The sequence below is a fragment of the Bubalus kerabau genome, chromosome X (assembly GCF_029407905.1).
Source record: "Bubalus kerabau isolate K-KA32 ecotype Philippines breed swamp buffalo chromosome X, PCC_UOA_SB_1v2, whole genome shotgun sequence".
NCBI lineage: Eukaryota > Metazoa > Chordata > Mammalia > Artiodactyla > Bovidae > Bubalus > Bubalus kerabau.
The window spans coordinates 70761002-70776707 of record NC_073647.1 but is presented as its reverse complement, the minus strand read 5'-3'; the positions used below and the strand labels follow the sequence as shown (position 1 = coordinate 70776707).

General features: G+C 36.7%; 1 protein-coding gene across 1 annotated transcript in view; it reads right to left on the bottom strand.

Annotated features, from left to right (window-relative positions):
* Window positions 1–274: 274 nt before the first annotated feature.
* The window catches only part of COL4A5 (collagen type IV alpha 5 chain), a 253055-nt gene continuing 237623 nt past the window's right edge, over window positions 275–15706 (bottom strand). The window contains exons 43-51 of the mRNA XM_055564762.1: window positions 13518–13590; window positions 13314–13385; window positions 12347–12475; window positions 11408–11506; window positions 10053–10265; window positions 5852–6029; window positions 2850–2964; window positions 2355–2527; window positions 275–1518 (exon numbers count right to left, since the gene is read on the bottom strand). Of these exons, the coding sequence (XP_055420737.1) occupies window positions 1437–1518; window positions 2355–2527; window positions 2850–2964; window positions 5852–6029; window positions 10053–10265; window positions 11408–11506; window positions 12347–12475; window positions 13314–13385; window positions 13518–13590 (1134 nt within the window). The 3' untranslated portion in view covers window positions 275–1436. The remainder of the gene's footprint in view (window positions 1519–2354; window positions 2528–2849; window positions 2965–5851; window positions 6030–10052; window positions 10266–11407; window positions 11507–12346; window positions 12476–13313; window positions 13386–13517; window positions 13591–15706) is intronic.

Sequence of the window (15706 nt, the reverse complement as noted above, 5' to 3'; positions counted from 1 at the left end):
AAAATACTTCCCAATGTGTTGTTCTCTTCACTGGAAAAAGTGCTTTACTATGTCTCCTATTGGGCTTCCCTGGTGGCTCAGCTGGTAAGTCTCCTATCAGGTATGAGAGTGATCAAAGTCTGCAGAAACCTCTTTTGCTTTTGAACTGTTATAAATGGTTCTCTGAGAAGAGTGACTACTTGGTGATGTGCAGAAGTGTGGTCTATCTGTAAATGAGCAGTATTTTTACACATAGGCTGAAGAGATACACAACAAATCATCCTTAACATATGATATCTTTAATTAAATTGATATTGGTGAGTTAAAAACATTTAGTGAGAAGATGACAGCTAGGGAAATAAGGTGTTCTATGACTATAATAGTGTTTAAAATAAAACAGTAAGAAATATCAGTTGGCTTTGTAATTGAAGAGAGAAGACAAACTAAGTATTGTCTTCCCAGTTCTTGAACAAGCAGAGACCACAGGAGAATAATTCTTACGTAAAAAGCACAGGGAAGAAAATCGTCAACTTTTTAAATGTTTTTGTTTCACAAAATTATATGGGAGAATTTGCCCAGTCAGGGATGAGGCAAAATCAAGAGGTAAGAAACATCAAAGCTGGGGGTGTCTAGTGTTGAGTGTCTTGGAGAATACAGCAAAAGAGAAGTTGCATCATTAGATATTATAATTTGGTATGTAACATGTACATTTAAAATTCTGATTAAAGTGACTAAAAATGACCTTTTTAAAAAAAGTCAAATGAGAACTTAGGGGAAAAAACTCAAATTTACTCTCAGTAGTGACTTGATACAAGAATATAAACTCTCACTTTGATCAACCTGGATATAAAATCTTGCTGTCTGTATTCTAGGTTTTCCTAAGTTTTCTGTAAAAGTGATTCATGTCAGGTCACCTCTAAATGACTCAACATTTTGCACTAAAAGGCTGTTTACACAATATACACATTCTTTACTTACAGAGCAAAATAAGCTTAACACTTTTATATTAAAAAACTGGGATACAGTAGGATTAGTAGCACCATGAAAAATAATTCTTCCCCCAAACTGCAGTCTTTTATTTTACTCAGTATGATTCTTCTCTTAATTGAATTTTTAACGTGCCATTTTAGTTACTGGGCAAAATATATAATCTTCATCTTATAATCCTTGGAGAAAGTCATCCTGGACCCAAAAAGTAAATTCATTTCCTCATTTCATTCATAGAAAAATAGAGACCTTGCTCTGGCACATTGCTGAGGTACATCTGAATCTTCATGATTTACTAGTCAGCTGTTCTCTTGGTCATATATAGTAGCACCATGGGCGGCAGCAGTGGTAAAATTGGGGAGAGTGAGACATTGCATCCTGGGAATTTTATATATATATATGTATATATATATATATATATATCTATATCTATATCACATTTAAAAACACACAAAGAATTCTTCAAAATGTTATGTCCTCTTCATGCACACTTGACATCGGCTAATACGTGTCCTCAAGTCTCCTGCTTTCAGCGTTTCTGATTGAGGTTTGCTGGGAAATAAAACACAAGACTATCAAATTAGCCTTTTCTGGTATTTTAATTCTATTATTGGTTCAATTCATACTTTAACATTCTATTGTGTTTAAGTAGTTGACTTTATGGTTAACTTTTGAGCAATGCAATCTAGTGCAATGACTGGTATGGCCTAAGAGCCATTAGTGGTCATAGGTATCTTAGTGATTCTCCTCCCCACCACTCTCATCCTCGTCTATTTGTCTCTCGCTCTCTTTCTCTTATACATTTTTCTAACAGTCCTAGAACGTGGGGCAATTGATGATGAATAGATGATAATACATAACACATAACGGTTACAGAAAGATAATACATAAGAAAAATGTTAATAACTCAAAAGAAGCAACATATAAAAATAGAAATAAAAAAAACCCAATAGAATAAAGTCCCCTGCAGGCACATGTATTACAGGTGGCCTTACTCATTCAAATACTTGGATGAAAGCCTTGAAAACAACCTGGGAAAGAGACTACTGGACTGGGGAAGCAACACAGATTACTTCAGTTTCTAGGGTGGCTTCAGTCTAGTCAAACAGTTGCTCATGGGTTACTGAGAAGGTCACACAATCTTTTCTTGCTCTGTTTTGCTTTTAAAGAATTATCATCATGACATCTCAAATCACATACACCTATTATTAGTCAAGTATGTTTTTCTGACCTGAGTCTGTTATATGAGGAGAACAAGCAAGAATAAAGGACATGGTCCTCTAAATTTCTAACATTTTTTGGGTATAAACCATTCAAAACTGCCTCTCTCTTCCTCCAGCACCTCTGAAGGAGGCTTAAGACCTACACTGAAGCCATAAGCACCTTACCTGAACATGTCTGCCACATCTACAGTCGCCAGCCAAAAGCTGTAGGAGTTGGCGTAATAGTTGCAGGTCCCCCGCCCATGACACTCAATGAAGGGAGCTGAACGAAACTCTTCTAAGCAGGAACCAGGGGAGGCCAGGGCTTGGCCTGAGCCCTCTGCCCCTGCACTTGTGTGCTAGAAAAGACAAGGGAAAAGGTGCCACAATACCCATGAACCTTAGTGAGTATCCAAAGATAAGTGCTGACCTTGGCCAAATATTCAAATCCAGTGAAGTAAATAGAGCCAAAGTTAAGAGAACAGTATCCACACAAAGGTTCTCAACAAAACAAACAGGTAGATTGTGAACATCTGTTCCAGCAAATGTATGAAAGGGAACATAGTGCTTGGATAGAAGCTATACTAGGCTCAAATGACAGGGATTCCTCATACTAGGAAGAAATGTAGATATGGTGGACAGTCGGCTAGGATGACAAAGCCAAGGAAGAGTGATTCATACCATCATGAAGGAATAACCAATCCAGAGAGAATCCCATCCCTGAGGACAACGGGGAATCTGGATGGTCTGACTGTGGACTGCAATCACCACGGCCGGAGCTTCACATACTGCACATCTGGTAAGGGAAAGGCAGAAGGAACACAATCTACAGAGGGAGCACACAGGAAATAGCAGTCCCTCTTCTTTGGAAGCCTTCCTGTTATAAAATCCCATCAAGGGGTCTACGGTGCTCAGAAAAAAGAGGAGAGAAATGTACTTTGAGGACTGCTTTTGCATAAGCCCAGCCTCCCAATATACATAATAAAGTTATAAATGAAACCTGTAAGTTTTTTTTTCTTTTTTTTAAGAAACTACAGAACCACTGCTATGGCACTTTCATTTTCTATCCTGCCCTAAACTTGTATTCATACTTGCAATAGTCAATGTCATAACTGCTGCAAGACTTTGGCTTGGTGTATTGCACATACTACTTGCTGTCAAAGTGTCCAACTTGAGGGTAGACATTCAGTACTACTGAAACTGTGCTAAGAACAATGTCTGGTAAACTGAAGAAGACAAGAAACAAGACACTTTCTTAATCCCTGCCCATTATTTTTGGCCCAAGGGATATTTATTAACCATTTGGCTATCTCCTTAGAAGTACAACATAAACAGAATACTGGACAAGTACCAAGGCACTTGGAGATGCGGTGTCTGGGTACTTGTCTATAAAATCAAGTACAGTGCAGCTAAGTCTACCAAATCTTTAATAAAGAGCAAGACGGGACCTTTTGAAATATGACTAAACCAATTTGGCAAACTTTATCTACCAAATAGGGAATGCCTTTAGGAGATCTTTTACTCCAAAGAATTGGGACTGTTAAAAAAAAAAATCACATGCACAGAAATGAATTCCCAGAAGAAGCCCTATTTATCATTTTTTATGATTTATTCTTCTTGTCCCTGTCTAGGAGATCTTTACTAAACTCGTAAGATTTTACCTTACCCTCTCCTTGAAAACTTACATAGTTTTGGTTTTACCTTTAGGCCTATGATCCATTTAAAGTTGATTTTTGTATATATGTAAGGTATGAGGTTATGGATCTTTTTTATTTATTCACTGCATATGGTTATCCAATAGTTTCAGCACCATTTGTTGAAAAGAGTATCCTTTCTTTATAAAATTATCTGAATACCTGTTTTGTACTCATCTGTTAATGATATGAATTTGGATCTATTTTTGAATTCCCTGTTTTTTATGTTAGTCTATATGCCTCTCCTAACACCAATTTCATACTATCTTAATTACTGTAGTTTTGTAGTAATTCACACTGTCAGGAAATGTGAATCCTTTGACTCTGTTCTTCCTTATCAAAATTTTTTGGGCTCCTCTATGCCCTTTGCTTTTCCATATAACTTTTATTATCAGCTTGCCAATTTCTACAGGAAATATAAAAACCTTATAGAATTTTAATAAGGATTATACTGAATCTGTGGATCAATTTGGGCAGAATTGACATGTCAAAAATATTGCATACTGCATTCCCTGAACATAGTATATCTCTATAGTTACTTAGCTCTTTTTTTTTTTTAATTTAAATTTAAGTTACTTGGCTCTTTTAAAAAAATTTTCTCGGTGTTTTGTAGATTTTTAGTTTACAAACATTGTACAGCTTTTGTTCATCTTATTCCAGGTATTTCACGTTTGGATGGCAATTGCAAATAATTTTTCTATCATAGGAATATAATTGTTATATATCCTGCAACTTTAATAGACTCACTTGTTAGTATTAGAAAATATTTTATAGATTTGTGAAGGAAAGGGTAAGATTTTCTATGTAGACTATCATGTCACCTGTGAATAAAGATAGTTTTATTTCATTTGTTATAAAAATGAATTCCCAAAGGATTGTAGCAAATATATTGAAAAGGGCTCTATGAATTTGCTATTAAGAGTGGCTGAACTAGGCTTAACCTTTATATTTAATGTCAAAGAAACTAAAGTTTCCAGTGATTCATCCTTTATGGTTACTAGACTCCTAGATCAATTGGGTCATGATCAAAATGAAAATGGCAATACCTAATATGCTTAGGAGGTAGAGTTTTACCCGGGGTTGTAATGTGGTAACATTCTAGGAAATCTTTATTAACAGTACCTCCCTCCTCTTAGATACTCATGCTCCAAGTCTCAGCTATCACGTTTCCTTCCCATAACTAATCAACTGCCAAATCTTATTTATTCTATTAATGTGATACATGTACCCCACTGAGAGTTCCAAACCACTCCTACAAGGACTATAGCAATAAGCTTAATCTATCTGGTCTCTTACCTCTGGATTATCCCCTCTGGAATCATGTTACACATTTATGCTTCTGTAATCTTCCCTGAAATGTAGCTCAAAAACTGCAGAGGTCCCCATTATATACCAAATAAATTTCAAACTAAAACCTGACACTGAAAGGCTTCTACTGACTGGGTCCAAATTAACTTTCCAATCTCTTCTCCCTCTGCACCCTTTGGACACTAGTAGTATATTCTAGACACATCAGTCTACAAATCCATTCCCATTTTCTCTACCTAGAATGCTCTTCTCCATTATAAATGCCTGTCTCAAATCCTTTACATCCTTAAAGGGCTAAGCAGTTCAAAACACATTTCTTCCATATCTCAGATTTCTCCAGTTGGAATTAAATATCCCTTTCCTAATACTTTCATAATACTTTATTAGATTTACTGCTGCATTGAGCCCAAGCCTGATACATATTAATTTATGTATACTTGCCTAATGACTAGATTGTGAGGGTTGTTTTTTTTTTTTTGGTGATATTACACTAGTATATCACTGGTCCTGGTCAAAAGAAGATCCCCAATAAATATGGATCGAACTACATACTGAACATTATAAAGTTCCTCTGTTCTACCTAAACTGAGAGGAATATGGTCAGATCATTATCTTTGGACTCATATCTAACTAGCTAAACTAACTGGATATCAGCAAATGTCAACGGTACCCATGTCTCACCGACTAATGAATGGCTGGATGCTCTGCCCCTTCAGGGGTTCCATGCTCATTGGCATGGGCTCTGGGGTGGAGAGCCAGTAAGAATAATCATTTCTTGAAGCAAAGTTGCAAACATTATTGATGTTGCAGAACATGAAAGGCATGGTACTGAAACGACGAAGGCAGCTGCCGGCTGTTCCTGGGAAGAATTACGGAGAAAAAGGAAAAGTGTCATGATAATTAGTTTCTTCTAACATACTAACAAACAACCTTTCAAAGAGGAACTTTTCCCTATTTCTTAGATGATAACCAGGTCTTCTCTGGTGACTCAATCAGTAAAGAGTCTGCCTGCAATGCAGGAGATCCATGTTTGATACCTGGGTCAGGAAGATCCCCTGGAGAAGGAAATGGCAACGCACCCCAGTATTCTTGCCTGGAGAATTCCATGGACAGAGGAGACTGGTGGACGATAATCCATGGGTCACAAAGAGTCTGACATGACTGTGACGAACACTTTCATTTTCTAGATGATAACTACACTTTAATTCTTCAATTAAAAGATGTACATTTACTCATATTTTAACATTTCTAAAATCAGGATATATCTTACAACTTATGTAGACATTTATTGTGCTAGCTCATTATATATTCCCCAACACTGTTTTTAAACCAGTGATGCGTCTTATAAACAGTGGTGCCTTATGGAGAATATTGAGTAATTTATTATGCAAAAATGAAGGGCACACACTTAGTCCTTATAATATGATAACACAATTTCCTCTCCAGTATGCCCTCCCTTCCTCTAAGACATCCCTAGTATGTGTCTTATGTGGGTTCCCCATATCTTTAAGCCTAGGGACAATTGTAGTGCTGACTAATATGTACAGCAACCATGGACAGGTTTGGATGTAAATAATACAAGGGGGAAAAATAAATGAGGGAGAAAGGAAAGAAAGATGCGAGGGGAGGAAAAAAGAAATGAACTAGAGCGTTGAAATTTCTGAGCTGGTAAGGACAATAATATCTCTACCTGCGATCAGGCTTTTCTTTTCTCATTTACTCATAAAGAATGATGAAAAACGATGTATCTCCCTCACATTTTTAAGCTGACACCTCAAATTTTTCATCAGAAGTTTAAATTGATGCTGTGCCAGTTATTAAGATATTATTGTCTCTTGGACCCAAACCCACCCTTCTATACTTGGTAATACTGGAGTCTGGAATTTTGCAAACCACATTTCAACATTACCAGCTGTCATTTCCAGTGTTTTGTGAATATTTATATTTAAAAGCAAACTTTGACATCACTCTTTTAAATGTATCCAATGTAATTATTTGAAACCTAAAACAATAAACCTTTTTAAAAGTACAGAAACTCATATTTAACAATGGGAAATTATACAATGCTCCTTTCGCATTGTATTTCCATTCCATTTCTCTCACACAGTTTTATCCTAATGTATTTTTTTTATTATTCAATGTCTTTTACTGAGGATCCAATCATATTCTCTGAAACAAGAATTTTAAATAATTTGAACTCATTTTCTGTGACCCTAAGGCTTTACACGTTACATATTATTTTGAATGATCATCATAATTATTATTAATTCACAGTGATCAAAAATAGGTTATTATAAATTTTGATACTGACTAAAAATTAAATTTTTATTAGAAATGCATTTTCTAATGAGATGGATTAGAAGTGAATTATAGAACCTGAGTTAACAGATACTTTAACAAAGCCATTATTTTGAATTGTTCCTCTGAATTTGTCTCTTAGAGGTTTTTATGTTTCAAGGCAATATGCCATGGTATGAGTCTTTTATAAAACAGGAGATGGGTGGTAGAGAAAGAGGATATAGGAAAAGAGATTATCTAAAGCATATACACAGGCAGTTCAACTTTAGGAGAAAGTACATATGAAAGTTGAGGATTTATAAACTAATACCATTAAAATTATACATTGGAAACTCCTCATGTATCCAATGGAGTAAGTTTATCTCAGGCTGAAGATGATTGATAAAAGATCAATAATTCTTAAAATTGGTGGATTGTCAGAATCATTGGGAATTTTTATATTATAGTTTAGGAATGGACCTAGGAATCTTTTCAAAATTTCCCCAAGTGGAAAATCATTGATTTAGCCTAATTTATACTTTTTTCAGAGAAAAAAAAATAGCTCAGAGAGGTGAATGACTCGAAGTCATGTGAGAGCAAATGAGAAAACTGACATAATTGAAAAATGGATGGGTTTGCAATTGGTAGGTGTTACAAACAAACCTATCTTCAAAACAGAAACAGATTCACAGACACAGAGAACAGACCGGTGGATGCCCAGCAGGGCAGGGGTTCGGGGAGGGATGGAATGGGGGTCTGGGGTCAATAAATGCAAACCGTTACATACTGAATGGATAAACAAGTTCCTATTGTATAGCACAGGGAACCATATTCAGTATCCTGAGATGCATCATAATAGAAAGAATATATATAAATATGCATACATATATATTCTTTTGTGATTCTGAGACCAGAGATATTTCCATCCCTGTCTCTAATTAGTAATGCTAGTTTTATTTTTAAATTAATTTATAATTAAAAAACACTTTCAGAGACTTCCCTGGCAGTCCATTGTGGCATTGAATAGGTCAGGTCACTTAACCTCTTAGCCAGTTTGTGTGTGTGTGTGTGTGTGTGTGTATAAATACAATACTTGCCCTATTAGCCAGTTTGTGTGTGTGTGTGTGTGTGTGTGTATAAATACAATACTTGCCCTATAACTTTCTTGATTATTTTAGTTTTGAAAATCAAATGTCTAATGAATATGAAAGTGCTTTTATTTCTTTTTTTTTGAAAGTGCTTTTCTTTTTGGCTATACCACATGATTTGTGGGATCTCAGTTCCCTGACCAGGGACTAAACCCTTGCCCCCTGCAGTTGAAGTGCAGAGTCCTTCCCACTGGACCACCAGGGAAGTCCCTGAAAGTGCTTTTTAATTATAAATTAAAAATAAAACTAACATTACTAGTTAGGGACAGGGATGGAAATATCTCTGGGTCTCAGAAAGAAGAGAGACTAGGAAGATGTGCATAAAAGGAAGGTCTACAATGATGAGAACATGGGTGTTTGGTTGCATTTATGCTGTAGGCTACCTACAGTGATGCAGAATTCTGGTTATAGTCTCCAAGCATTCAAAGATAGGGTGATCTCATGAACTCTCAATACTCTCATATTTTGAAACTATAAATTTTTAATACACTAATGATTCTGGGTATGCATTTTGTTTTTTTCAGACAGAACATTTTCAGTATTGTCTGTTTCCTCCACCACTACCATCTTTTTTATACACCATAGTCCTTTCACTAATTCAGCACAGACTATGTATGTATTTAGTGAGGTGACTGTTTCTTTAACATCAAACTTCTTATTTTTATTCTTTGCCTAGGCATCAAGATATCTCCAATTTGATCCCTGAATGAGCCCTGGCAGAGACCCTGCAATCCTGTATCACACTTGAAATATTGGGTATTATCATGATGTTCCCATGGCTGAGGCCTAAGCTGTACTTGAGTCAGGTCTAGTTTATAGCCTCTGCATCTGAATACATACTATGACAGCCCTTGATTGACCAAATACACACATTTTGAAAAGTTATAGGGACATAGTAGGTAAGAGATCCTATTTTTTCTTTGCATTACATTTGTGAATTTCATGATGTTCAAAAACTTTTAATGCTTCCTGTTCACTTACTAGATTAGGAGTTAACATTTATAAGCTTGATTATGGGTAGAAGTTAGATTCTCACAGTAAAGAGAGAATGGACTGAAAGGAGAAAAAGTAGAGAACATTATCTAAAAGATAAGAGTATATTTACAATGAAGATTTGTCAATTGTAAAATTAGAAAAAGATTCTACATAAGGTGGCTCAGATGGTAAAGAATCTGCCTGCAATGCAGGAGACTGGGGTTTGATCCCTGGGTCAGGAAGATCCCTTGGAGAAAGAAACGGCTACCCATTCCAGTATTCGTGCCTGGAAAATTCCACAGACAGAGGAGGCTGGCAGGCTGCAGTCTATGGGTTTGCAAAAGAGTCAGACACGGCTGACTGACTGACTGTGAGTGAAAGAATAGAGAGATGCACTTTGTCCAAGGTTACTCTAGAACCTAACAAGATTTTCAAAACAAAATAGAAATGCATAGTAAGAAATAAGATGTTGATTATCTCACCCAAGTCTTGACCATGAGCTCTTTTATTTCCTTGTACATACAGGAGAGAAAAGCCTTCATACACCTGGATGGTTCCCTGTGGGCATTGTGGAGCATCTGTTGTCTGGCTGTGACGTGTGATGAGAAACCCATGGGCGATAGAAGAGGTTCCAGGGGGACCTGGAGGACCCTGCAATCCATCTGGCCCGGGGGGACCATCCAAGCCACGAGTACCTATTTTCCAAAAAGCCATCAGTATACAAAATTAAGTGAGCTCTGATTCACTATTATGGCTATTGACAAAACATCATGACCTCGTTTGATTAGTTAATTTAGTCAATATTTATAGAATGTCTACACAGGCATTGTCAGATATCACAGATTTGGAGACAAACAAAACATGGTCCCTGTCCTCAAAGAGATTAATTTTTTTTTTCCCTTCTGTAATTGGCTGATGACATTAGGCACTAAATAAATACTGAGTGAATGGAACACTAGATGGGAAGAAGTGACGCCCATTTGGGGAATTTGTATGTTATCTAGTCTCTCACTGTACTAAAGGAGTCCAAACCCAATGACAAAATCTCAGTCTGCTGTCCAGTTCATCACTTAGAAAGGAAGGGTGTGGTTGCTGTCAGTCTGCCAGCTTCAGTGCTGAAAACATTTTCCTTTGAATCTGTCTAGGCAATTATTCTCAGGCATACATTCTTGTTTAGAGAATAGGCAGGGTACTCTGAGGAAACTTTTTAAAATGTCTAATTTCAATCTGTCACTGGTTTCTCTTCTCTATTTGGCCACTCGATTTGAGCTTATTTTTTAAAAATTCTCTATATAGAGGCCTTTGGCCACTGTGTGTATAGATTTTCACTTGGGGGAAATGTCACAGCAATGCCTGTATGTGATGAAGGTGACACTGACTTGCTTCTTCCCTAGAAAGACAGTTAATGAAATGGCAGGTGTTGGTTCTAGGAGCAACATAGCACCAATCTGCTTTGCTGCTACTGCTGTTTTTTTTTTGTTTGTTTGTTTTACCAACACAAACCTTTACATTTGTTATTTAGAGTTATATTTACATTATCTACAGTTGTAAAAACACTGAAAATTGTCAGAACAGTTAAGTACAATGAATACCTGAAAAATCCTCATTTTGAGGAAAAACTGACTTTCTAGGGCTGTAAAAACATTTAAAATGAAAACAGCCTTCCTGTGTTTCTCTTATACTGGCAAAGCTGTGTCATCGTATTTTTCCCAAGCAACAGACTCCCCAGCTAGCTGTGCTTTCTCAGGAGGCTTTCACAGTTCCAGTTGGAGGGATATGTCCAGAGGTCTCCCAGACTTAAAAACTACTATCAGCAGCAGTGTTTTACTTGTCTCACCTGGCTGGCCTGGCAAACCTGGGTCTCCTTTGCGTCCTCCTGCACCATCAAAGCCAGGGAGTCCATTGCGTCCAGGATCTCCTGGAGGGCCAATTGGACCTATAGGAGAAAGCAGTAGGGTTTTCAAATGTGTGTAGAATAAATCCACATCCAGATAGAGCTAGGACACTTGACATCCATGAGTGGCACTGAATTCATAATCTGGTTTTGTCTTTAATTCAGATAAATGAAAGAATAGTTCAAGTCCAGGATGAAAAGATGCAGACAAGGATTTAGGTTTAATTTTAAACAATCCATTTGCCTCTGTGGAAAATTCTATAATATGGCAGTTGTGTTCTCCTTGCCTTCAGTACAAGACATAGCACAAGGCCCAACTTTTGTTATATATCCCAACAAAAGGCAAGGCTGTTGCTGCCTGGTATATTTCATTTATGAAAAGACTGCTGTTAAGCCACTAATAAACTGGAAAGACTGAAGTTAGTTTCTAGTTTTCTTTTAGAATCACAGTTGGCTGCAAGTATAGAGTGAACTGGCCAACTACACAGGATTTAGTTTAAAAATCATATGTGGAGACTAACAGCGTGGAAACTAACAGCCCATCAAATCAGCCTTCTATCCTTCTGGTGGTTGGGACAGAGAAAGCATCAGATCTTAAATGCATATGAATTTCATTATAGAGATTTTAAAAACATTAACCTAATCATTCAATTAGGATAGCCAGATGAGCGAGAAGAAATTGGACTCGGCCTAAAAGAAATTAGGGCATGAGAAATGAACCTTTCAAGAAAGGTTCAAAAAAAAAGTGCAAGCCATGGTAGTGTAGTATTCTACTAGCTGATGAGACTCCTGTCGTCAGAGACAAACTCTGACAAGTGAAAGGAGAATGAGGGAAATGTTTGTAAATACATAAGGCTTGAAAAAGATGATCTACAAAGGTACCTGGTAAACCCTGAGGTCCTGGGAGTCCTTGTAAACCTTTTAATCCAGGCTGGCCTGGAATCCCTGGTGGGCCAGCATCTCCTTTGATTACAATACTCTGACCTGAAGGACCAGGTAATCCAGGGGGACCTAAGAGGCAAAATACATAAAGTTGAAGGTAGGGAAGAGAAAGGTTGGAAAGAATGAATGCCAACATAAACCTCAGATCGGAATAAGAATTGGTTTGAGAGAAATGAGTTATATGTACTGGAATTTACTATGTCCAACAGAAATCTGTTTGGGAAAATTACCTTTATTTCCCCCAAAGAGCTGAAAAAAAATAAATAATTTCTTAGGGTCTTATTTGTCCATAGATTAGGGTCTATGGACAAATTAGGCATATAGTCCCTATTTTCAAGCCTTGAAGCATGATTGCAAATCTGTGAACACTGGTGTCAAGGGAAGACAGTTCTGTTTCCTGATGAATCCATTCTGATTCTAATGTCATTTGCAGATCTTGTTTGTTGAATTTGTCAAGGGAGCCACTGAACTAACTAGTAGAGGAATTTAGTAGATACCCTGTTTCATAGTTTATAGGAAATGCCTGTAAGTCTCTCAGCAAAAGGAACTATTTTCATATTAAAAATATAGAAACATACCTATGAGACTTGCTCTTGTGATCTGTTCTATTGAATATGGGAAAGTTAGTATAAAAGGTAAAAAAAAAAAACAAAAAAAACCCTCAATGAAGCATTCTTGTTGGTCCTGTATCTACCTTAAATTTAAAAGGTTTGTTCTTGGTATTACATTATTGAAACAGAGAGCTTGAGAGATTAATATAATAAGAAGAGGGAAAGTCCTGCCTATTTCCCCTCAGTTGTTGGGGACTGAGACTCTGAAAGTTTCAGCTGAAAGGCAGAATGCAAACTTTCAAATTCTTCAATGAATTTAAGTATCAGGTATAACCAGCTCCAGAAATAAGTCTTACCTGGTGGGCCAATAAGTCCTGGATCCCCCTCAGGGCCAGTTGAACCAGGTACTCCACTGGGTCCTTTCATGCCTACAAAGAAGGTACAATTGCACAGCAAAGCAACAGGGCCATAGCTTTTACCCAGCCAGATCAGGAACTGTGTGTCTTCTCCCAGAGGAATTTAATGTAAAGGGGGAAACTGCAAAACATCCCTTCAAATACCTGGAAATCCTGGAACACCAGGGAGACCAGGATCTCCTTTCATTCCATTGAGACCTGGCCGGCCAGGGTTACCCTGAATAGATAAAATCATTAATTTTAGAACAATATTGGGGGCAGGGAAGGAAGAGCATAGGTGGTATGGCACAGTGATTTGCTGCACTGGCTCTAGAGTCAAACTTTTAGGATTCAAATCTCAGTTCAGCTTTTACTAGCTTGTGTGACCTTGAGTTGATTGTTTATCCTTTCTGCTGCATCCTTTTCTTACCTCTAACAGAGAAAATAATAGTATCTACTTCATGACGTTGTTGTGACGATTAAATGAGATAATTGATATTAAGTACTGAGAAAACTGATTGCTTATGATGTGTACTTAATGGCAGCTATTATTCTATAATAGCTATATTATTTTATAATATAATGGTAATTATATAATAACAATAATATTTTCTTATCATTAACAAAGGCATTTCTTTTGAGTATAGCCCTGATGTAGTAAGTGCGTGAATTAAAATCCAAGAAGTGATAAAGTCTAACAGACTAAGTAAAAAATAGAGTAGGCTTGTTAATTAATTGGGTTTGAGGGCCAGGAAAACTATGGGGAGAGGAAGAGTTGAGAATAACTCCAGAATGAACCTAAAGGAAGAGTAAGTGTGGAACAATGAAGTTTACTAATAGTAACAAAAAAAGAGGCAAGTCTAGAACATCTTAAGCAAAAATGTAAGAAAGAGCTTAAAAGAGGGGCCATGTCATAAAGTCATAGGATCCAGCTTGAAGGGGCTCCCAAATCTAGGACAGTTTGAGAATCAAAATAAGTAAGGATAGTTTAAAAATTACAAATCATTGAAAAGAATGAAAGTTTATCAGTCTATGATGATAACAAATAGACAATATATGGAAGAGAAGGGAGGCTCTTGGTTACAGAAGGGCCAAGTGGAATATGTGGAGGCAGTGCTAGAGTGGAACAATCATCGGTTGCCACTATCACAGAATTGAATGGCTGAGGCAGAAATCATAAATAGATATTCTAAGGAGAAATTCTGATGTGGAATAGTATAGTCATATGATCTTAATGTGTCTTCCTGTAGTTTTGCTTATTAGTTACAAGGGGAAAAACAGTAACCATGTAGTGGAGAAACCAGGTAACAACTTAATGGGAAAATAAAAATTAAGATAATTAATTAAGGGCAGATGAATATTGTGGGCCTCCATATCTGAGAACACACCACTCATGGAGTATTCCATCTGGGGACACACATCTTCAATCTAATTATGAAGAAACAGCAGGCAAAAGAAGAAACATTCTTTTTTTAATGGGAAGGGGCTACACATATTTCTTCAAAAATGCCCAGGTCATGAAGGAAAAAAATAGGTTTATTTCAGAAAAAAAATACATAATTATACATATACACACAAAGAAAATACACATAGAGAGCAAGTGGGGCAAAACATTAACAACTGGTCCATTTGGGTAAATAGGGTTTTTTACCATTCTTGAAAATTTTCTATAAGTTTAATATTATTTCCAAAATGAAAATTAGAAAGGGTACAAATGTAAGAACTTGCATAAAAGAAAATGAATAGAACTTGAAAATACCATGTTTATAAAACGTTGGTATCAGATAGTAGTCTTGAATCTGGCAAAGTGACATGCACACTGGAACTACATTGGAAATGAATGAGGTAGGGAGTGAGTAGAGAATGAATAAAAAGAGGATTAAAAATTTAAGTCTAGATGTCTAAAAGAATAGTGATAACAGGGGAAAAGCTGGGTTGTTTTAAACTTTAAGGACAATTTCTTTAGATTTTTTTTCTGCTATATAGCAGCCGTCAACGCTAAAAGACTAAGCCCTGACTTTGTTGGCTGTCAAATCTAACAACAATCCTCATGAATGAAGGAAGGAAGCTTTGAGGATACATAAATAAACATGTGACTTTCTGGGTCACTCAAACCAAGGTGGAAAACGCATGAATATAGACGTGGGGATATGTTATTATTCTCCTTTTACAGGTAAAGACAGAAACACAAAGTATCTGTCTGCCTTCCTCATAGACACAAAGCACAACTGTACAGTGGAGCTGAAAAGTGACTCTAACTACAAAGTCTAACATATCCCCACTCAACATGATCAATTCTCTGTGGAAGACTCATCCACATGCAATGCTTACACACACACACACCCCCCACACAT